Source organism: Typopeltis vanoorti, chromosome 17 (genome assembly GCF_054136105.1).
Source record: "Typopeltis vanoorti isolate ZY-2024b chromosome 17, IOZ_Tvanoo_1.0, whole genome shotgun sequence".
Lineage (NCBI taxonomy): Eukaryota > Metazoa > Arthropoda > Arachnida > Uropygi > Thelyphonidae > Typopeltis > Typopeltis vanoorti.
Window position 1 is genome coordinate 17038684 of NC_143565.1, and position 23823 is coordinate 17062506.

The 23823-nt window shown below is 35.0% G+C and overlaps 1 protein-coding gene across 3 annotated transcripts in view; it reads right to left on the reverse strand.

The window, feature by feature from the left end:
* Window positions 1-11258: 11258 nt before the first annotated feature.
* Window positions 11259-23823, reverse strand: part of LOC150097192 (uncharacterized) — a 336086-nt gene continuing 323521 nt past the window's right edge. For 2 of the 3 annotated variants that reach the window (XM_090406866.1, XM_090406864.1), the window contains 3 exons: window positions 22515-22601; window positions 19336-19462; window positions 11259-12513 (listed from right to left, as the gene is read on the reverse strand). In XM_090406866.1, the coding sequence (XP_090262992.1) occupies window positions 12452-12513; window positions 19336-19462; window positions 22515-22601 (276 nt within the window). In that variant the 3' untranslated portion in view covers window positions 11259-12451. The remainder of the gene's footprint in view (window positions 12514-19335; window positions 19463-22514; window positions 22602-23823) is intronic. The other variant, XM_090406865.1, reaches the window with a different exon arrangement.

The following is a 23823-nucleotide window of genomic DNA, read 5'->3' on the forward strand; positions in this document are numbered from 1 at the left end:
CTGGTCTTTCCCTTTCTTCAATGCATCAGTTTTTTAATTGTTCTACCAGGAAAGAATGTTTTCCGAACTTTATTAGTTATCACACCTCTAATGATCTAGTTCCCACACGATATCTTTTGACTCTTTCTTTGTAATACAAACTTCCTCTTTCTCATCAGCCAATCTCTTTAGATGTTTAATATCCTCTTCCAGATGCTTCATTTCACTTTTTGTTTTTACTAACTCTTGCCTAAGCTCCTCTGCTATTCCAGACTCTTGCTTCCATTTCGAATCACTGTAATCTTTCAAGGTCCGCATGGTTAGCCTAGTGGCTTTGCTCTTTGCAACCACATGCCTGGGGAAGGAGTGGCCCAGTTTCAATTCTCGTCGGTGATGTGAGGAGCTGAAGGATCTTCCTCAGCCATAGACAAGTTAGCCGGTCTTGGACGTGGCCAGAAGGTTTATCTGAGGTTTTTCATCCCGCAATCAGGCAAACCGGCCTTGTGAACACAAAGGGATACAGTCAGGAATACTTAGAGGCATAGGGCTGACCATCTTATCCTCGTATTTCGTTTACAAAATCCAGGCATGCTTGAAAGGTTGTGGGCCTTAAAGGCCTGTTAAAGCCATTGGGATAGGATAGGATAATCTCTCAAGACACTTTTCACATATGTTAATGCTTTCTTTTTGTTTACCCAACAGTCCACAAATCTTTCCCATTTTTTGGTGCATACATATATCAATTTTCACAACATATTCACTGTGAAAAATCAAAGACACAGCTTGATCTTTGTACTGATTTCCATGTTGCTGATATGCATTTCTTTATGGACACCATTTTCAGAAGCAGATACAATAAAAATAAACAAGCAGCAAAAACAATATTATTTTTTTTTCTTTTAAGGTTACACGGTGATCAGCACTCATATTTGTAAATATAGGGACACAAAAAGACACATTTTGAACAGATTATTTTATTAATTACCAATAAAATGAAACATGACGTTTCAACCCCTGTATCGAGGTCATCATCGGAAGAATACAAGTGTATAAGGAACCAAGCTACGTGCTCATGCCTGTATACCGGTAAACTAAATCTACGTAGTTAATTAATCCTTTTCCCTAGCCTGACTCTGGTGATTAAAATAATAATAATAAATATATATATATTTTTAAATAAGTAAACCTGTGGTGCGATCATAATTAAAAGAAACACACATATTAATCACAGTGAAAATTATTTAATCGTAAATATTTCATCCTAAGTATCTGTACATTCTCGGAAAAATACAAAGTCCCTACATCTCACCAAAACCTGGTTTGAGAGAAAATTTAAAGAGTCATGTGAAATGTTCAAGCACAACCCAAATCTCAACAAAAATGATAGCCTAACCATTTCAAGAATGTGGAGGACCCATCTACAACCTGTATAACAACCTAAACTAGCCATAGAAAAATCCCACTACAAGAAGACAACCTGGTGAAGTGTTTGTAACATTCAACAGCAACTGAAAGAAATCATATTATAACAATCAGAACTATCCAGAATATCAATACATGAGGACTTTAGTAGTTTATTGTAGTTGTATTTATTTATTATTATTATTATTTTTTTTTTTAATCACTAGAGGTCAAGCTAGGGAAAAGGATTAACTACGTAGATTTAGTTTACTGGTATACAGGGCATGAGTATGTAGCTTGGTTCCTTATACACTTGTATTCTTCCGATGATGACCTCGATACAGCGGTCAAAACGTCAAGTTTTATTTTATTAGTAATTAATAAAATAATCTGTTCAACACGTGTGTTTTTGTGTCCCTAAATTTACAAATATGACAATATTATTATGATTTGGTAACTCCATGGAGTCAACAGACTCATCATGGGAGGCCCACTCAATCAGTAACATGTCTGTCATAATGAGTGTTGAAGTTGTTTAGTTTGAAGAAATTTACACTACCTGCATTCAGGCAATGCAACCCACTCACATAAAAAACTTTCCACGTATAAAATCTACTCCTCACACACCCTTCTTAATCAGATCTTTATATAACTTTCAGGGATGATCTCCTGTTCTTATCATGCACTCTTTTCATAATTTCTTCTGTATTAATCTGATATAATCCCTTAACTATCTTCGAGGTCTCTGTCATATCTCCTCTTTTCCTCCTATCCACCAAACTCTGTAATCCACATTATCTCAAACGCTCTTCATAACAATACTACAGAATTCTGGTATCACCTTGGTCATTCATCTTTGAATCCTCTCTAGTGTTTCCACATCACAATAAAAACTAGGCGACCAAATCTGAACAAAATAGACCAATGCCTTATATATAGAATCATCACTACATGTCAATGTACTTTTTATCATAGCAGCAATACAATGTGCAGTCTTTGCAATATGTGCAATGTGCCCTGGCAACTTTAGTACACTGTCTACTGTCACTCCAATATCCCGAATCTCATCCACTTCCTGAAGTACAGCTCCACCAATACAGCACTGAGTCTTATATCTCTGTATCCCAAAGTGTAATACCTTGCATTTATTAAAACTGAAACTCCGCTCATTTGTCCAAGCTGAAGGGGATCATCAAATATTTGCCAATTATGCAAAGTCTATTCAAATCTTCATATAGAGAATTATCATTAGCACTACTCCTGATAATTCTATCTCACTTTGCATAATCGGCAAATATTTGATGATCCCCAGTCAATCCACATGAAATATCACTAACAAATAAGTTAAACTGTAGGAGCCCAAGAACAGAACCCTGAGGCACACTACTGGTCACCTTCCTTTTATTGAGACCCAGCTCCATCATACACAATTTGCTGGTATCATTCAGAGAGAGCCAATCCTGATCCATCTAACAATATACTATATATTCATATCCTCTGCAGCTTATGTGGGAATCTATCAAATCAAATTTCATCAAATATAAACACAATTTTGTGTTGGATGGTGTTATGAGTTTGTGCATGTAAGTTCATGGTAAACCATGAATAAAAGACAGTCTGAGAGAAGACATGATAAGCATGTCCAGAAAAGAAAGTGATATTGTTTTTAATACCAATAGTAATCTGGATATTTGTGTTGTTTATTAAAGTAGTTTAAGAATGTATTTAAAGTTTGTAAGCCATTAGGCAAAATATAGAATATATATCATCAAGATATCTTAGCCAATCTTTTGGTTTTAGACTCGCTGAATCCAGGGCTTTCTCTAGAAACAAGAGTACTATGAGTTTCAAGGGGGGGGGTATCTGTTCATGGCTGTACCTTCTTTTTGTAGATAGATATTTAGCCACATGAAATAACTAGAGCAAGGTATGTAGGCAAAGAGGACCATGATGGTAGGTAGAATTTGTTCTGTAGAGGAATGTCATTGATAGAGACATTTGTGAAAAGGGCAATTATGTCAAAGAGCTGACTGTTTAATCTTTGTTGCTAAGTGTGATATTCTTAATTTTGTTTATGTTTAGATTAATTTTTAATTATTTTGTTTTTCTTTTGGTATTTTTTTTCTTATGTAGGAGGAGAATGACCTACCAACTACATGAATGTTGATTCATGGAGTTGGTAGGCCTGCTGATTCTTTCAACTATCTGTCATAATGATATATTATTGTGTATTTTTGGAAGACATTCTATTCTAGGGGTGCAAGCATAATGTACATTAACAGTTTTTTAATGACTTCCATTGACCACATGGTGACTAAGTTCAGTAATTTTGTTGTTTTTGTTGGACTGCAGCTGGACAATTGGCATAATGTGTGTTAACAGCTTTTTTTTTTTTAATGGTTCTTTAGCTAACAATGGTGACTGACTTCAGTAATTTTGTTTTCTTTTCAATGCAATTTGTAGGATTGTAGCTGACTAATTGGTATGACCAATAGGTTCAACTTTCTTAGTTAGGCTGTTCAGTTAGGAATGACGGGAGCATTATTTTTGTTGAATTTTGTTGAAACCTAGTTCATTTTCTTTCTGGAAGAAGCTGGTTATGAAAGTTGTTGGTCTTTGTTCCTCTTATGTATCAATGACTATTAAAAAAAAAAATTTTTTTTAGCATGCCATAGGTATGTCCGGTAGAAATATCAATCTACACTTCCCAAGCTTTTATAATAAATTTGCATTTCTATTAAAGCTTGAATAATGGAATTAATATATATATAAAAAAGGAACCACAAACAATTAGTATATTTTAGGCATTCCTTTTTAGCAAAGCAATGGCAGTATAATATCTTTATGTTGAGTTTTTTTTTTTTTTTAAACATGAAACATATAGAAAGTTGTAGAATTTATAAAACATTAGTGCTGTGTGTGTGGAGAGATGGAAGAGGATTTGTATGAAATGTCTCAAATCATTTGGATTTTAAGTCAATGAGGTTAAAATTTATCATCCAAATATGAATTTAAAGGATACTATGATAGTACTGCATGTAATGTTAATTATGTAGTTTATCATGATATCCTGTACACCAGGGTTCAACAAGCTTTTCAGACTTGCAGGCCACATTAAACTTTTATTTTTAAGGATCGAGCCGCAAACGTTTAATTAAAAGAAAATAATGAGTTAAAAAATATTTAAGTTATCAAATTTCATTATATCAATCTTAAAAAACACAGAAATATTTAAAGTACAAGATATGAAACAAGCATGAAAATAAAACTCACTGAAAAATTATCACTTAAAAACAAAGTAATATAGTTTATGCATCAAATATGTGTGTCTCCCTGCTTAATGTGAATTTTGTGATTGTTTTCCCTTAGCTAAATTATCTAGATCCATTTTATAACCTGAGGTGCAAATTCAAATCGAAGCATGCAAATAGTCAGTCGAGAAGAAAATTTGTTTTTTTCTAAAATGCATGGCAGAAAATGCTTGTTCGCAAATGTATGTGCTTCCATATGCAACTATCATCATCTTTGTGAAACTGATTAATTCACCATATGGACCACATGCCATCTAAGTATGGTCCACCTTTTATGGGCCGCCAAAAATGCACGTTTGGGCTGTTGGTTGCTGATCCCTGCTGTACACTATTAGGAATTTGATGACGTAATAGAGAGGACTGGTATATGTGGATGCTTGGAGTGCGTTTGAGGAAAGAGAGGAGTTGTTTGCGAGAGACCGTTTGCATTTGAATGAGGAAGGACGTAGGCATCTGGAGAGATTGCTGTTCTGAACGAGTCAGTGTGTCCCAGGGAGGATGATAGCAGGGGTGGCCTCTTGTGGGAATGGATACTTGGGAGAAGGGAGACAATGTCAGGTAAGACTGAGCCCAGTGGAGTCTAGAAGGGATAATGCTGGGTATAGAAACAATGGCATTTATATGCTGTATACTAATGCCAGGAGTATCCGGAATAAGGGGGAGGAATTGGTGGCGCAGATAGCATCAGCCTGGCCAAAAATTATTGCGATCACTGAGACGTGGTTGACAGAAGGGGATATAAAAACAGGAATAGAAGTCACTGGGTATAGCATTTTTCGCCAGGATAGGAGGGGAAAGCGTGGTGGTGGGGTGCTGCTTATGATAAGTGATGACCTATGTCCTCTAAGAGTGGAGAATTTGGAAGGTAGTGAGACAAATGATTTTGAGAGCGTATGGTGTGAGGTAGAGGTAGGCAAGACAGGATATTTAGTGGGGTGTTGCTACAGACCCAGGAGCACAGAGGATGGGGACCAGGAGATGTTTAGACAGCTAAGTTTGGCAAGTGCAAGAAGAATGATTGTTATGGGAGATTTTAACTTCAGTAGTATAAATTGGAGAGAGGAAGATGCATGTAACAATAGGGGAATGGAATTTCTAGAATTCTTGAGGGACAAATGTCTTAGGCAACATGTAACAGAGGGAACAAGAGGTTCAAAAATTTTGGATTTGGTTATAGCATCAGAAGAGTTGATAATAACTGAATTGACGTCTCTCCCACCAGTTGGAGAGAGTGACCATATGGTTTTGACTTGGAAAATGAATAGACATGCAGGAGTATCAAAGAGACGGGAACTTATGTGGAATTATAAGGCAGGTGATTATAATAGTCTTAGACGTCAACTTCGGGAAGTTTCATGGAGGGAGGAATTGGAAGGCCGGGATATCACCAGTGCGTGGGAAATTGTGAAAGAATATTTGTTATCAGCAATGGTAAGTTGTATACCACGAGTGAAGAAGAGGGCGCAATTTGGAGTAAAGTGGATGACAAACAATATTAAACAGGAATTGCATGCGAAAAAGAGGCTATGGAAGAGATATAAGGAGACAGGTGAAGAGATGCATGAGGAATATAAGACACAGGCCAGAAGAGTGACTCGTGTGGTAAGGAAAGCGAAACTGGAATATGAGAGGAGATTGGCCCTAAGATCCAAAGAAAATCCTAGGGAATTTTTTAGCTATGTGGCCAGTAGGAGGAGAAATGACTGTGGAAGAATGATATTGTGGGATAAAAATGGGAATAGAGTGACTGATGCAGAGGACATAGTGGAATTGTTCAATGAACACTTTATTGGAGTATTTCATCCTAGAGGAGTCAGTTTTAATGCTAGAGGGATAGGACTGGTACGAGGTCTGGAGGTACAGGAGGAGAGTGTGTTTCAGATACTGAGTACTCTGGATGTCAGTAAAGCTGTGGGACTGGATGGTATTTCGCCACGAGTTTTGAGAGAATGTGCTAGGGAATTGACAATACCTTTAACGTGGCTTTTCAATGAAAGTCTGGCTTTGGCAAAGGTGCCCAGGGAATGGAAGGAAGGTAAGATAGTGCCATTGCATAAGGGTGGTAACAGACTGGAAGTGTCTAATTATAGGCCAGTCTGTGTGTCATCAGTAGTTGTTAAGATCTTGGAGAAAGTAGTGAGGGACCGTGTACAGCATTGGGCAGATGAGGGTAATGTTATCTGTGAGAATCAACATGGATTTGTGAAAGGACGCTCTTGTTTTAGCAATATGCTAGCCTTTTATAATAAAGTTACAAGAGCATTAGATGAGGGAAAGGCATATACTGCAATTTTCTTAGACTTAGCGAAGGCATTTGACAGGGTGCCACATGATAAGCTGATATTTAAGTTGCAGCACATGGGTCTGGATGTCAGATTGGTCAACTGGATTCAGGATTGGCTGTCTGATAGGTATCAGAGAGTTGTGTATGGTGGAGCAGTTTCCAGGAGGCAGAGGGTTACAAGTGGGGTCCCACAGGGCTCAGTACTAGGACCTATATTGTTTAACCTTTATATCAATGACATAGCCAGTGGATTGCAGGGGGATATTCAGTTGTTTGCGGATGATGCGAAGCTTGGAAGGATTATTAGTAATAGTGCAGATGTGGTAGCCCTGCAAGAGGATTTAAATAAGCTAGATAGATGGGCAAATGAATGGGGGTGTCAGTTTAATGCAGCAAAATGTAAGGTCTTGAGGTTTGGGAAACATCGATGGGATGCTGCATACTCTATGGGAGGAGTTATACTGGAGGAAGTAGGGGAGACAAGAGATCTGGGGTTGATGATTGATAGAAACCTGAAGTTTAGGGGACATATTGCAAAGGTGGTGAAGGTAACACAGAGGATTGCTGCTATTATGAGAAGGACACTGACCTGCAGAGATAAGAGGGTTATCATTCCGTTGTATAAGTCTCTGATCAGACCACACTTGGACTATTGTTCTCAGATTTGGTCCCCAGGAATTGAAGGGGATAAATTAACCGTGGAAAGGATACAAAGACGGATGACAAAGATGGTTTCAGGACTGTACAAGGATAGTTATGAGGATCGGCTGAGAGAATGTGGACTGCAGAGTTTGGTGGATAGAAGAAGGAGAGGTGATATGATTGAGACTTTTAAACTGTTGAGAGGTGGTTACAGGGTTGACACTGGGGAGTTCTTTCGCTTGGTTGATCAGCGGGAAGGAGTGATGACAAGAGGCCATCCCTGGAAGTTACGAAAGGAAACTGTGAGCAAGAGGGTAAGGAGTGGTTTCTTTGTGTGGAGGGTGGTTGAGCCGTGGAATGCATTGCCTGATGGAGTGGTGGGAGTGAGAACGGTCAGTGGGTTTAAGGAGTGGTATGATAAACTTTGTGTTTCTCAGGGGGGGACTTCCCCTCGATGAGTCTTGACAGGCTTTATGTCTTAGAAAGGACCTCCCTCGATGAGTCTTTTGACTCCTTGGAGGCCTGAATAATAATAATAATAATAATACCTTGGAGGATATGACTCAGAATTTCAAAGTATGTTACTTTGTTCAGACAAGGACATCTTTGAAAGCTCTACACATATATAAAAGCACCTCTTATTTACAACGCTATAAATGATATAATCATATGATTAGTGGGGTCGTTATTTTCTCAGTTATCTCACGAAAACAATTTAAGAAGTCATTTCTGCTTGAAAAGAAATCTGTTAAAAAAGAAACAATTTCTGCTTGAAAAGAAATCTGTTAATAATTTTTTTGGACAGCCAAAGAAGAAAACGTTACAAAATTAACACAGAATGGATTCAGAAATATGAAAACTTCCATGTAGTAAAAACTGTGCATTAGAATTATTATAGAAATGTCAATGTTTCCAGGAAGTTAAAGAAGCAGTGAAGGAAAAGAAGAAAGCATATCAAAAGTTCTTGGCAAATAAGTCAGCTTTTACTCTTACAGAATACAGAGACAAATGTAAGAAAGCTAAACAGTGTGTAAAACTAGCTAAACAAAAGTCATGGGAGGACTTTGGTAAGAATATAGAAAATAAATATCAAGAAGGTGGCAAAATATTCTGGAGGTTGTTGAAGAAGCTTAGGAATGGAGGAAAGAGTGCTGTAAAAGGAATTAGAGATGATAAAGGTGAAATGAAAACAGGAGAAAAAGATATCCTTGAAGTATGGAGTAATTACTTTGAAAAACTGCTAAATGAAACAAGCAGTGATGACAGCACAGTGATAAAAAACACTGACCAGGCATGCAGTCAGGAATACATATCCATACTTGAAGTAGAAAAAGCCATCAAAGGCTTGAAATGTGGAAAGGCAGCAGGAGTAGATGATATTCTACCAGAAATGCTGAAGTATGGTGGTATAAGAGTCTTACAGTGGCTGCACTGCATAGTTCAGAAAGCCTGGACAGAGGGACGAATTCCCGATGATTGGAGTAGAGCTCTCATAGTACCCATATATAAAAAGGGAAATAAAACTGAATGTGAGAATTACAGAGGTATTTCCCTACTGAGTGTTCCTGGCAAGATCTATGCAAGTATACTTGAGAAACGGTTGAGAAGAATTGTGGAAGAAAAGCTTGGTGAAGAACAAGCTGGATTCAGGCCAAATAGAGGCTGTCAGGATCAGATCTTCACTTTACGACAAATAGTCGAGAAAGCATGGGAATATAACAAAGATCTGTATTTAAGTTTTGTCGATTTGGAAAAGGCATATGACAAGGTGCCAAGAAAGAAGCTATTCAATACGCTGCAGTTATATGGTGTCAATGGGGCATTATATCAAGCAATACTTAGTCTTTATTTGAGTTGTGAGTCAGCAGTTAGAATTGAAGGAAGTACAGGAAGATGGTTTAATGTTAAATCTGGTGTGAGACAAGGATGTACATTATCCCCTCTGTTATTCATTATCTATATGGATCACATTATGAAGGAATGTGGTATTAAACCTGATATCAAAATTGGAGATGTTAATGTCAGCTCTTTGCTTTATGCTGATGATGTTATACTTCTAAATAAATCCGCTACAAGTCTGCAAGATTCTCTGACTAAATTGAATAGATGTTGTAATAGATATGGTATGAAGGTCAGCAATAAAAAGACAAAGACAATGAAAATAGGCAGAATCATTGAAAATGTCAACTGTGTTGTGAATGGAGAACCTGTGGAACAAGTAAAACATTTCAGCTACTTAGGCACAATTTTTACTGAAGATGGTAAACTAAATATAGAAATAGACAACAGAATCAGCAAAGCTGGTATCGTGGGAAGTCAATTGAATAAATTCATATGGAATAAGAAAGAAATTAGTCGGAACACTAAATTAGCTGTATACAAGACTGTGTTCAAACCAATTTTAACTTATGGATCTGAGAGCTGGGTTAGAAGTAAAACACTTGACCAAAGACTAGAGACCGCAGATATGAGAGTCCTGAGAAAGATTAGAGGCATGAACAGATGGCATCAATGGCATTATCATATTAAAAATGAGGATATTAGGAAAGAACTTCACATTGTCAGCATCCAGGAATGCGTTAGCAGAGCTAATCTCAGATGGTATGGTCACTTAAATAGAATGGGAGAGGAAAGATTAGCAAAACAAGTGTTCTCTGCCAGGTTGGCAGGAAAACGACCCAGAGGAAGACCAAGATATAGGTGGATTGATACGGTATAAAGTGCCTTAGACGATAGAAATATAAGATCTGATAATGTTGGAGTCTTGACAAGTAACAGACTGATTTGGAGGAAAATTGTAGATAGGAAGTTAGTAATGATGTAGTTTTTTCATGTAGTACTGTCATATCCTGTACACCCCTTGAGGGTACATGGCAGGAATTTGATGATGATGATGATGTCAATGTTTCAGAAGCTAACACACTAACTGCCTTTCTCAGAAATTCAATTATTTCAATCACGGAGGCTATGCAGTTGATTGTTGAGTACTAAGTTTAATTTTTTTTTGGGATAAACCCATGCATGAAAACCTAAAGATCAATCTGAGAACCCTGTGTAATTTCCAAGCTTCTAAGTAGGATAGTGTGATCTTACACTGGCTGATGGAAATCATCTATTTCCACAAAATCTTTCAAATATCCCCTCCCCCCCAGTAATAGAATCTTACAGCAGCACTATTCTTCAATAATAGTGGCTTACTTTGAGTAAAGCAGTGTGAAACATGCATATTAATTCTTTTTTAACGTTAGTCAATGCATAATGTAAGCATTTATATACTTCTTAAGAAGCCATTGTTGTAATTTATGGTTGTGTACTGCCTTTTAATAAGAGTAGCTTCTTTAACCACCCAAATAGCCATATGGATAAAATATATATAAAAAAAAATAAGCTTCATTTTCATCTTCAGTATCCAAATGTTATATTAACTTCAGTGAACACTTTGCATAATTATTGATGTGTAAACATGTCAAGGCTAGTTTGGTGGTTAAAAGTGCATTTGTGATCACAAAATAATGGTATGATTGTTGCCACCTCTCTTTTCAATCATATGTAATGATAAATCTTTCTTTTGTTATCATGGAAATATTTCTATAATATTAATATAGAATAAGCAAATCCTAAAAATAATGACTTAACTCACATGTTTTTATTTATTTATTTCTCCTTGTTCGTAATGTACAACATCTTATAACAAGCTATAAAAGTAGATAGAAAAATAACCTTGGTAGGTGGGTATTCTGCTGCAGACTACAGTGTATAGCAGGTAAAATAGTTATTTATTCTGAAAATTGGGAAGGTGTTGAAAACAATATCAATGAATCATTAAAAAAAAACACATTATTAATTAAAACTCTAACAATGTTCATGATCAGCAGAGATGAACATAAAGAGAACTTCTGAATATTATCAGGTTTTCTATTTCTTATTATATGATTTTTTTTTTCTGTTTTGAAATAATGAGAAAGGCAGAGAAATAAACATTTTACACCTCTATACATGTACATGAACACAAAAAATTTTTTTTGTATTTAAAATAATATTACTAACATGGAAAACAGAATAATCAGGTCATGTTCCTCAACTTACTACTCTTACATCGCTCTCATATTGCCAGTAACAAAACAACACATTTTGAGTGTGATATATAAAATCTGAAACAATGCAAACATTCAAACCAATGAATGAAATAATGAACAGGTGCATAAACTACGTCATATGTAACACAATGGATAGAATCAATATAATGTATCAAAGTCAGGAATTGTGAATTCTAATACTCTCTCTCATGCACACACACACAAACACTATCAAATGATCCGCAATGTACAAACTGTCTACGGTTTAACTACAAAAAATTAAAGTCTAAGAATGCACCATTACATCACGACATAAAATTCTGTACATACTCGGTAACACATTATTTAAAGAAAGGCATGAGAGGGGTTATCCTTTAAGAACATGTGAATCATGTTCTTAAAGTTCAGTGTTCTGCAATAAAATGAAAGGATGATGACTATGTTGAACTGAGAGAGAGCATTTACTCTTGCTCCTGTCTTGAATGTTGTGCATCTTACATACAAACGGGTCCATAAGATGTCCTGCTGATTAATCCATCTGTGATAGCCTTACATTGCCTAGAAAGGTTTTTCATATACAAGCAATTCATGAAGGTTTAATTAGCAGCATAAATAAAATTCATTCATTTTGATCCAAGCATCCATTACTGTACAAGTCTTTCACAGGTATCTGAGATATTCTTTTTAAATACTTGAAATAGAAGATAGGCCACAGTATAATTCATGACAAGCTCGGATAGTGCATCACTGTACCAAGATCACCAAGATGAAGATACCTGAACTTCTTCCAATCCTGGACAACTTGGAAGCCTCATAAGCTCTAATGTGAAAATAAAAACATGAAAAATATATAACTACAGTCATTATAATTTACAAAGAAAAATATTACAATAATTTAGTATCTTTGTTAAATTCTAACTTTCTTATGTGATTTCACAACCACAAAAGTTTGGAGTGGATTAGATATTTCAGTTTTACTATTCCAGAGACCATGCCTGTTTTTTTTTAATTTTTTTTTTATTTTTTAAATGCAATTTTAAGTCTCTAATAAGAAGAATGGTCTCTTACTGGATAATGAAAAAGTAGTTGCTGTCTATTCAGTTATAACCAAATTGACAAACAAGCTTTAATGGAACATGTACACTAGACATATTAAATATGTTTCACAGTTTACTTATGCCTGTATCAAAAAATTATATAGAATTTATTCAAACACTCTAATATATCCCATCCAACTTCACATGGATGTCATCAGGGAGAGAGACCATTAACTATATTCAAAAGATGTCTCGGCCATAGCTGAAGTATATGATATTACATCATTAGAATTCAAAGGAACAATTGTAGTAAGTTGTCTAGATTAAAAAAAATCATTTAAAATTAAAAAAAAACAAACTTATGAACAATTAATAGTGATCACTTCCCAAAACTTAGATATTGGCATACAGTTTGATCAGTTCAGATTTATTAATTAATGTTCTATCTCCCTGATGACATCCATTAATGTTGGATGAAATATATCAGAGTTTTTGAATAAATTGCATATAATTTTTGTTACATGTGTAACCTGTGAAACTTTAAAAAAAAAAAAAACTTACAATAATATATATTATTGTATGGGCACCTTCTTGGAGTCCAGAGACTCAATGCAGGAGACCCAAACTATCCACAAAATCTATCATATCTCTCCTTGAACCTATTAACATACAAAGTACTCCAACTAACTCTCACAACCACTCATCACAAGAAAAAAATCTTGTCTCCTCACACCCCTACTAACCTCACCTTTATATATAACATTTCAAAAAGCATTTAATTAAATGCTTTTAGTGATTCAGAGTTAATATAGCTCTTATAAACTTAAACTCACTGATACAAATAGAGGAGATGAGTGATATTATTATGATGATTCAGGACTTCCATGGAGTCACAAGACTCATTATGGGAGGCCCACCCTAGAAAACACAAAGGCTATCATACCACTCCTTGAACCCATTGTGTGCCCTTCAAATCCTAGGGACCAAATTTGAGCACACACCAATTTTAATATGAAAGAATTTTTTCATCAAATTTCATATTAAACTTTAAAATGATGTTTGGAAGGCAGTGACAGAATTATACTATTAACTGAAAAAACTGGCTAAATTTGTAGACAAGATGTACTGCAGAAACTGACTACTTTTGTTAAAGATCATAAAAGTTATCAGAGAGAGGGAGGGAGAATCACTGAAAAATATAATAAAAATCATTCTTATGATAAAGAGGCAATTTTTCCGGCGGCATAAATTAAGTTAAGGGGATAATAAATCCCTCGTTATTTTAAAGCATCGTATCCGGCTGTAAAATAACGAGGGATTTATTATCCCCTTAACTTAATTTATGCTGCCGGAAAAATAGCCTCTTGACCGAGTTTCGTATCTGGCTTTAAAATAATGAGGGATTTATTCTCCCCTTAATTTAAAAATCATTCTTTTCAAAAGTCACTGATGTGAGTGCAGGTGGAGAGACAAATTATCTTTCTCCTGACTACAGTACTAATTTTTCTGTATAAATAGTTTACTATTTATTCTATGAACCTTTGAGATCAATATTATCTATATTTTCAAGCCTTTAGTAGGTAAGACTGATATACATTTAAAAAATTATACATAATTAATAATTATTCAGTAATGCTAAGAGTATCTCGTGACATGTTTAATTCATCAGTGATTGAGTTGCTTTGCCAAATGCCACTAGCCTAGGAAACAAACCTCAGTTTTAATCCTGAAAGTAACTTTATTTCAAGCATGGTTAATAATTTAGATTGGTAATAGACATAAATAAGCAGCATTACTTGAGCAATTAAGTCTGCACACATTTGCAAATAAACACATACATAACACACATGAACATAGGATACACCATTAAGAATGGCTTTTTATGTTAATGACTTGATCAACAGCTAGAAGAAGCATTTTATTTCAGGTAGAGAAATATAATCATCATCATCAAATTCCTGCCATGTACCCTCAAGGGGTGTAGAGGATATAATAGTACTACATGAAAAATTTACATCATTACTAACTTCCTATCTACAATTTTCCTCCAAATCAGTCTGTTACTTGTCAAGACTCCAACATTACCAGATCTTATATTTCTATCGTCTAAGGCACTTTGTACCGTATCAATCCACCTATATCTTGGTCTTCCTCTGGGTCGTTTCCTGCCAACTTGGCAGAGAACACTTGTTTTGCTAATCTTTCCTTGCTCATTCTGTTTAAGTGACCGTACCACCTGAGATTAGCTCTGCTAACGCATTCCTGGATGCTGACAATGTCAAGTTCTTTCCTAATATTCTCGTTTTTAATATGATATTGCCATTGATGCCATCTGTTCACTTTAGTAATATTATTTAAATAAGAAATATAATCTTATTTAAATAATATTACTAAAGATAAATCCGAAAAAAAGGTAAATGCAACAGTCAATGTGAGAAATCACAATGCAGTTTTCTTTTAATAATATTTCATTATCAAGTTGAAACAATATCTTGTCTTTCCTTTAATGTAATTATGAATTTCACAATAACTGAAATGTATTTAAACCTGAATTTAAAGAAAGCATGGATACCTGGAAAAATAACTGATTGCTTTTGGCAGAACAACACCAAATATTAAAGAAGAATACAGAATTCTACTGTTAGAAAACCGAATAGAAGTTTTAGCAAATAAAAGAGGATTACTGATATATATATTTAAAAAAAAAAGGTTTAAAGAACAGAGTTCTCATTAGTTTAAAAATGGTAAATCTTTCTGACAATAGGCAAAAAAAAAAAGTGAATGTCCGATAGAGAGAGAGGTCACTAGAGGGCCATAAGGTGTGTAGTGTTAGAAAGAGCTCTGGAAAAGCTAAGTGCTATTTTGAGTAATAATTGACAATATTGCTTGAATTTTAGTGTAGTACTGTTTATTTTCGATAACTTAGTGTGTCTGCTTGCTTTATTAATTGAAACTGCCTTCTTTAAACAGAACACAATGGTGATATTCACGAAGTCAACTGGTGCAGAGTGCCGTGAAAATCAAGTGGCATTAATAACACAGATTTTTCAAAAATGGTTTGATGTCATGAGTATAATATGTATGCACGGTGGAATGTAAGAGATGAGTTTGTAGAGAGACTGAACAGGAGACAAGAGAAAGTATGGATTTGTAGGAAGTGTGATATATTATTAGAACAACACAGACTGAAGAAATAAAAGATGGAGTAAATGAAAGAAATGGAAATGGAATGAAAGCTAGTGAAACAGAAGTAGAATACAGAAATGGATTGAAAACAGCAGCATTCGCTGTGGTTATCAGCATGAGTTTGTTAAAGGGAAATCATGTTTCACTAACTTACTTATTTATTATAATAACAGAGGTGGCCAACCATGCATCCTTTTGGAGCAAAAATAATTCTGGTAAGACTTAGAAGAGCCACAACTGATGCGATGGTAGGGGAGTAAGTGAGTGCGAGCATGGCAAGGTTGTAATGAGCTTGTAAGAACTGCTTTGACTAATTACACATGTAATTTGAAGGAGCTTACTAAGAAAATGTATACAAGGAAGGCCTCTACTAGTTCAGAAGTAACTAAAATTATCGTGTTTTCACTTTAAAATTATTCTAATTGCTCAAAGTAAACATCATTTAATGTGTTTCAAATTAAACTTTTTTTATTTTTAGTAATTTTTATTAACCCTGTTTTTCTCTCTCTCTCTCTCTCTCTTTTTTTATTATTATTTTTTATTTTGTTCCTCTTTTCTGTTATTTCCTCTTCTCTTTTTGTTTTTTCTTTTTTCCTAGTAGATCGTGAAGATCTGCATGACACGTGGACACGAGCCATGTTGTGGACACCCCTGTACTATAACATCTCCCATCCAAGGTGACAAATACCTTGGATGGGAGATGCATATGCAGTGGTATACTTGGATTTAACAAAAGCTTTTGATAAACTGCCACACAACAAGCTATTAAATAAATTGAAACAGACAGGACTGGATAACAGCCGTTTGAGTTGAATCAGTGATTGGCTGTCAGGTATGTATCAGAAAGTTGTATATGGGAGTTGCAGTATCCTGAAATGGGAAGGCCACTAGTGGTGTACTGCAGAGGTCAATTTTGGGTATTGTTATTCAATTTATATATTAATGATATTGGTATGGGTTTAACTAGTGATATGCAGCTGTTTGCAGATGATGCAAAATTGGGGAAAGCAATGCAAAGTCAAGCAGATGTTATGGGTTTACAGGAGGATTTGAATAGATTGCAAGAATGAGCAAGTAAGTGGAACTGTTGGTTCAATGTTGCGAAGTATAAGGTTTGAAATTTGGTAAGCAATGATGGGATGCAAAGTATACATTTGGTGGAGAAACTTTAAAGGAGGTAGAGGAGATGAGAGATCTGGGAGTGGTGGTGGACAAGGACCTGAAATTCAGGGGCCACATTGCACAGGTTGTGAAGATGTCACATCAGATAATGGCAATGATATCCTAACATCCATAAATAAAGAGCTTATGATGCCATTGTATAAGGCCTTGATCTGGTCTCATAAGAAGGCCTGATCAAGGATTATTGTGCACAGATTTGGTTACCAGGTTTTCATAGTAACAAGGATATGTTAGAAAGGGTTCAAAGAAGATTACACAAAGGTGGTCAGTAGTCTTTGGAATGTGGAGTATGAGAACAGATTGAGGGAATGTAAATTGCAAAGCCTTGTGAATAGCAGGAGGGAGGGGGGAGGATATGATTGAAATATATAAGCTAGTCTAATCAGGGGATGTTATCAGGTTGACATGGAAAAGATTTTTCATATAATGGTAGAGGAGAGTAGAACAAGAAGCCATTGCTGGAAACTATATAAGGAGGGTGTGAGAAGAGGATCCTTTACATGGAGAGTGATTGGTGAGTAGAATGCATTGCCTGAGTGTGTTGTGAAATGTACTAGCATCAAGGAGGAGCATTGTGTGCAAGTGTGTACCTCCCATGATGAGTCACTGACTCCATGGGGGTCAGATGCTAATAAGAAGAAAGCAGGAATGAGCAAAGGTGAAAAAAATATGAATGGTTACATGAAAGATGCGATTTTAATGTTAGAGAATGCTTATGCAGTCTTGAACAAGATAAAGCAAGAGTTCAAATTAAAATGACTGGACAAACATCTGGTGAGTGGTACAACAACAGAGAATAAAAAGAATGGAGAGGTGAGAGGAAGAAGAGAGCATGACAAAGCAAGAGAGGAATAGAAAGGAGATAGATTCCATTGTGAGAGGATACCAAAATCATGTTTTCTGGGTGAAAATATGAAGGATGCTAGTGTGATAACATTAGAATAATGGGGAGGGAATTATTATAACAGTCAGTGTAGAGTCTGCAGTTCTTAAGACCTATAATATAATGGGTCTATAATAATTATGTTATTATATAATGGGTGTATAATAACATAATATATTTTCAAATTTTATAACCAAAGTTTATAAAATTTGAAAAAATATAATGCTCCTTATAACTGATTTTATTATTAACATCTGAGCTCCATGGAGTTAAAAGGACTCGCTGCAGGAGATCTACACTCTCTCATGCCAAAAAATCATCGAACCATGCCTTGAACTCATTCACAGTTTCTGCTCTCACCACACGTTCATGCAATGAATTCCACTCACTAATTACTCTCCATGCAAAGAACCTTCTTCTCACTCCACTGCTCACACCCTCCTTAATCAGCTACCATCGATTGCTTCTAGTTCTATCCTTGCCTCTCTCTCTACTCTAAAATATCTTATCCATGTTAATCTGGTAATAACCTTCACCAGCTAATATGTCTCAATCATATCCTCTCTTTTTCTATTCACAAGGCTCTGTAAATTGCAGTCCCTCAATCTCTCCTCATATTTGACATTCCATAGACCTGACACTAACTTAGTAAACCTTCTCTCGACCTTTTCTGATGCATCATCTCCCTGAACATCCCAATGGATTATGGCAATAATGCATTGACATGTAGAAGCAAAGAGGTTATGGTTCCCTTGTATAGGGCTATATAAGATCTAATATGAACACAATGTTTTTCTCTTTACTGCTTTAATCCTCTGTATTGTTGTTACTTTGAAAAGTATCACCACTTCAAAATCCTCTACAGTTCTGATTAATGTAGTAGAAAGCTCACCTTTGCATTCCAAAGTGCAAAACCATATTATCGGTAACATTGAAATGATATCTACTTGCCTGCCTTACAGTGCTGGTTTACTTTAATCTATTGAGGGGACATTACATGAATGTTGATGATAAGTTTTCCTCCTAGAAACTAACATGCTTTTCATCCAACAAACAGACATATACTAGTCAAACTGTTTGTGGGATGAATATCATTAATATTTCTTAACTAACCATTCATTCATTTATCGACTCCCCAGTCTACTGTCATCAATCATAGTGAAAAAAATACACCAATAAAATCAATAAATCAAATATTTATAAATTAAAGAAAATAAAACAAAACTTCATTATATACTTAATATTATTACTTTCTCTAGGCAAATAAAGGAAATCAAATAACACAATCAAAATAAAAAAACAGTTAAGCAAAAAACGTCAATACCATTAATACTGTGTTTAAAAAAATACATACCACTAGAAGCCAAAATTATAGCATCCAATTTCTTTTTCAAACCACACACTTCTTCTTCCCGCAGCCTTCGTTCTGTTTTAAGACTCTGATCCAGCTGTTGACACTGAATGCTTAACATTTTCCCATGCTGCAGTAATTAAAATAAATAACAAGTAAGATGGAATACTAACAGAATTACATATTTGTTATCTGTAATTCATTAAAATTATAATGTTTTAAAAGTATTACATAATAATGCTTGACAGTTTTTTTACTTACAAATACATGATTTGTTTAATTCTATTTCCTCCTAACCAACATCACTAAATGACAACACATGGTTGTAAATCACATTTTACATCACTGATTATAAACACAAGTTCCTTCATAACTGATCGAAGAAAACCTGGGATTGATGCAAGAAATACTTTATTGGATTTTCAACTGAAGATGAGCTAATGATGTCAGGAAAAGGTGAAAGATTTTCAATAGGACAACACAGAAAGACTTTCAGCATTTAGTTTCTCAGAAGACCTACTTAGGCTCTCAGATGTTTAATAAAAATAACATGTAATTATACAACATAGTCAAACTATTCTTCTCTTATAGTTAATTATAAGAGAAGAGCAATTTCATAGGCAAAGTCCCACTGAACTGGTCACTACCATTCCTCTGCTTTCCTTCACGCATGTAAGAACATGAGCAGCTGCTGGTCAACATCCATGTTTAGTCCAGTTTCAACCCTACTAGCCAAACCATCTTTTCACAGTTCTCTTTTCTATTCCATCCACTCCACTTCTTAGGCTTTTGTCACTAGTTTCCCCAAGGAAGGACTATAAACTCCAGCTGTTTCATGAAGCATCAACAGATTTCCACTTTCTCTTTAACTTCCTTCCTATACACAGCCCCAATGTGTACACCAGCAATGGATATTTATTATCTCTCTCTCTCTAATAGATTTTCAGTACCAAGATGAAGTAACTAGGCTTAATTTTTTAAAAAACAGATATGTAAAGTGGATATCCTGATTGTCAGAAGTAGTAAGAATTTGTATAAAAGATGGACTACATGATAATACTTTTCAGCAAACAGCTGAAGTGGTTTCCAAAGCAGCGGTGGCTCATACATAAGCACTGCGACACTGCAGCACCTCCAAGGAAAAAATGAAAAAATTAAATTTTGTTTGTGTTTATAAATAATAACAATGCTTACAACATTATATAAATGCAATACAACATGTTAAAGGTTACAGTTTATGTTTTGACATTGATTGAATAGTTAATAATTGGAATTGTTTGAGTAATGCTTTAGATTATGAAACAAATGCACTGTGATCTAACGCAGTGTCGGAATTATCACATTCAGCCAATTGCAGCTAGACTCGCTGATATTCGTTTGTGCTTCTCATTGCACATTACAAGTGATTCTGACACTGCTCGTTTGGGCAGTGTATTGTTTATTTCTGTGAGATACAAAACTTTTATTATTGGTACATGTTCGTGGTGAGGGTGAACTATTTTTTGTAAATCTTATTTTATTTTGTTAAAATAACATATAATTATTTATTTTTTTATAGATACAAGGCTGAATTATGATGAGTGTCACTGTTTAAAATATGAAAAGAATTATATTTTTTTAATTATTGTTACAGGAAACAAATGCACTGCGATCTAACGCAGTGTGAGAATTATCATGCCAATTGCAGCTAGACTCGCCGATATTCGTTTATGCTTGTCATTGCACATTAAAAGTGATTCCAACACTGCTCGTTTGGGAAGTGTCGCTTACAGATAAATTGTATGCATGCACGCATTATTTCTGTGAGATACGAAACTTTTATTATTGGTGTTTGTTCGTGGTGAGGGTGAAATATATTTAATAAAGCAATTTTTTAATATGTAAATTTATTTATTAATAAATTGGTTACTGATTAGGAAAAAAAGATTTTTTATTTTGTATATGCAGCACCCCCACTTAAAATTTTTATTGGCTGCCACTGTTCCAAAGTTTACCCTGACTGGATGAGTAAATCTGGCATGGCAAACTCAGCTTAGAGTTATCAAATTATCAAAGCTTTAGTGTTTTAGACTTTTGAGCATTAGTTCAAGCTGGCACCTGCATCTGTACAGCATATATTTCCATGTTTATATGTATACTAGGGAGGTTACACTCCCCTGGTTCCCAAACCCCCCATGTTCCGGACTGGTAGGCTGGTTCTCCTTGAATTCTAATGATTTGAAGGGGGGGGGGGGGTTCTGCCCAACCTGGTGCCTAAGCACCCCCCCCCCCCCCCCCCGAGTTCTGGACTGGTAGGTCGGTTCTCCTGGAATTCTGATGACTCTAATTTTGAAAACTCGAAAGGGGGGAGTTCTGGCACCTACGCCACCCAACCCCCTACTCCGGGCTGGTAAGCGGGTTCTCTGAGCTGGTAAGCTGGTAATTTTTGGATCAGATACTTGGAGCTTGCTCCACCTTTGCTGCGATTTGCCCCTTCTTGTACTATTTCCAAGTCGTTTTGTTGTTGCACTACTTGCTAAGACTTGAAAACAGCCATTTTTGTTCAGTATTAGCTTTGTCTTATATATCCATAAAAATAGTGCAACATTTAATATTTTTCTATTTAAAAAAAAAGTATTATTTTCCTCAAATTTTTTATATAAAAATAATTACATTACCCACACCAAATTATTATTAATTACTATTAAATATATATTATATTAAGAAGCCAGACCAAAAACGTTACATAAATATGCTTATCATTTTATATCTATAGGATAGATATGGCATCTTTGCAATTATTGTTCAATGTACTAATCATAACACCCCTAACATATAGTTGATTCTCACTACAGAAAACTCATGCAGACCACAGGAATAAGTTGTTATAGTGGATAATTTGCCATAGTGAATTTCTTTCAGCATAGCATTGTACCTGTGGAGCTTTGGTTAGCTTGTTATAGTGAGAGTCGATTACACTAGTTAAATCAAAAATAAATGCTAGCCAAATGACTTAATAATTTTTAGTAAATATTCCAACTACTGAATTTCATCAAAATTTAGTTTGCAAAAACAAACAAAACAAAACCAAAAAAAAAAAAAAAAATTCTACAACCTTAAGAAACTAATTTGATCTAAAAATTACAATTAAATACATAATTTATATAAATTAAAATCCAAACAAATTTTACAACCTGGCTTACCATTTGGGCAAGATGAAGATCCTGTTGCAATTGAGCATTTTCTTCTTGCTGCTCAGCTAATTCACTTGTTCGCAATTTCAATAACTGCTGGATATATGTTATAAGAAAAATATTAATAAATTTAAATTTCTCAAGACATTTTTTTTACTTTTTGAATAAAATAAATAAATGATAAATTTAATGCATTTGATATTTTATTTATTTTTTATATATTTAATATTTATTAATAAGATAAATTTAATAAATAAATGATTTTAGAAATTTATTTCTACTTAAGAATACTTACTGCAGTATATTTTACAATAATAGTAATATAAAAACACCACTATCATTTTCTGAAAAGAATCTCAAGGATTGGGATAATTAGGACACTCAGAAAACATAGTGATATTCAAGGATAGATCAGCATTCTATTCCTATTAAGGTAAAATACTACTTTTGTGTTAGACCAAATATTGAAATCAAGTAGTTTCAGTTCTGTAATTATAATAATTTTGGAGATTATTATTTTAGAGTGTCATAATTTGCAGAACTTTGGACAATATAGTAATATATGAGAATTGTTAAAACTTATTAGAAAATTAAAAATATCTGCTGTACTGTTCAATACCCTATAAAGAATCAGATATTAAAATACTGATATGAATCATTACATTACTGATTCTTAAAATTTATTTAATTGCTTAACTTCCTAAGAAAATTCAAAGTCTACTTGACTTAAACTGGTGTGATGGAAATCCAAGCCCTTGGCTTTTACTCCCTTTGTCTTGTATGTGTGTGTCTCTTGAGGGAGGGGGGGGGAGTAGTTATTGAGCAAGTGCTCGCCCTATTCGGGCTGTGTGGTTTGTGGTTAGCTTTGGAATAGCAGGATTGTTTTGGGGCGTTTGTGTTTCATTTTATCCTGTTCATTATAATCTGTCGCTGTCCTTATTAGTTGGTTTGGGTGGGTGGCTGCTAGTGTGAAGTAATTTGTGGCTGTTTGTTGGAGGTATTTGAGAATTGTCGGTATATTTGCTTCTCGATGGAGCTGTGTGTTTCGTATGAACCATGGGGCATCAAATGACATTCTTAAACATTTGTTTTGTATTGTTTGGAGTTTTTTGATGTTGTAAGGTGCTGTGTGACTCCACGCGGGTGATCCGTATGTTATTATGGGTCTTATGATTGATTTGTAGATGAGTAGTTTGTTGTCTATGCTTAAGCAGCTGCGTCTGTTGGTTAGTGGGTATGTTTGGGCTATGACTGTGTTTGCTTTGGCGCATGTGTGGGTATTGAAGTGTAGTTTTTTGTCAAGTTGTATTCCTAGGTA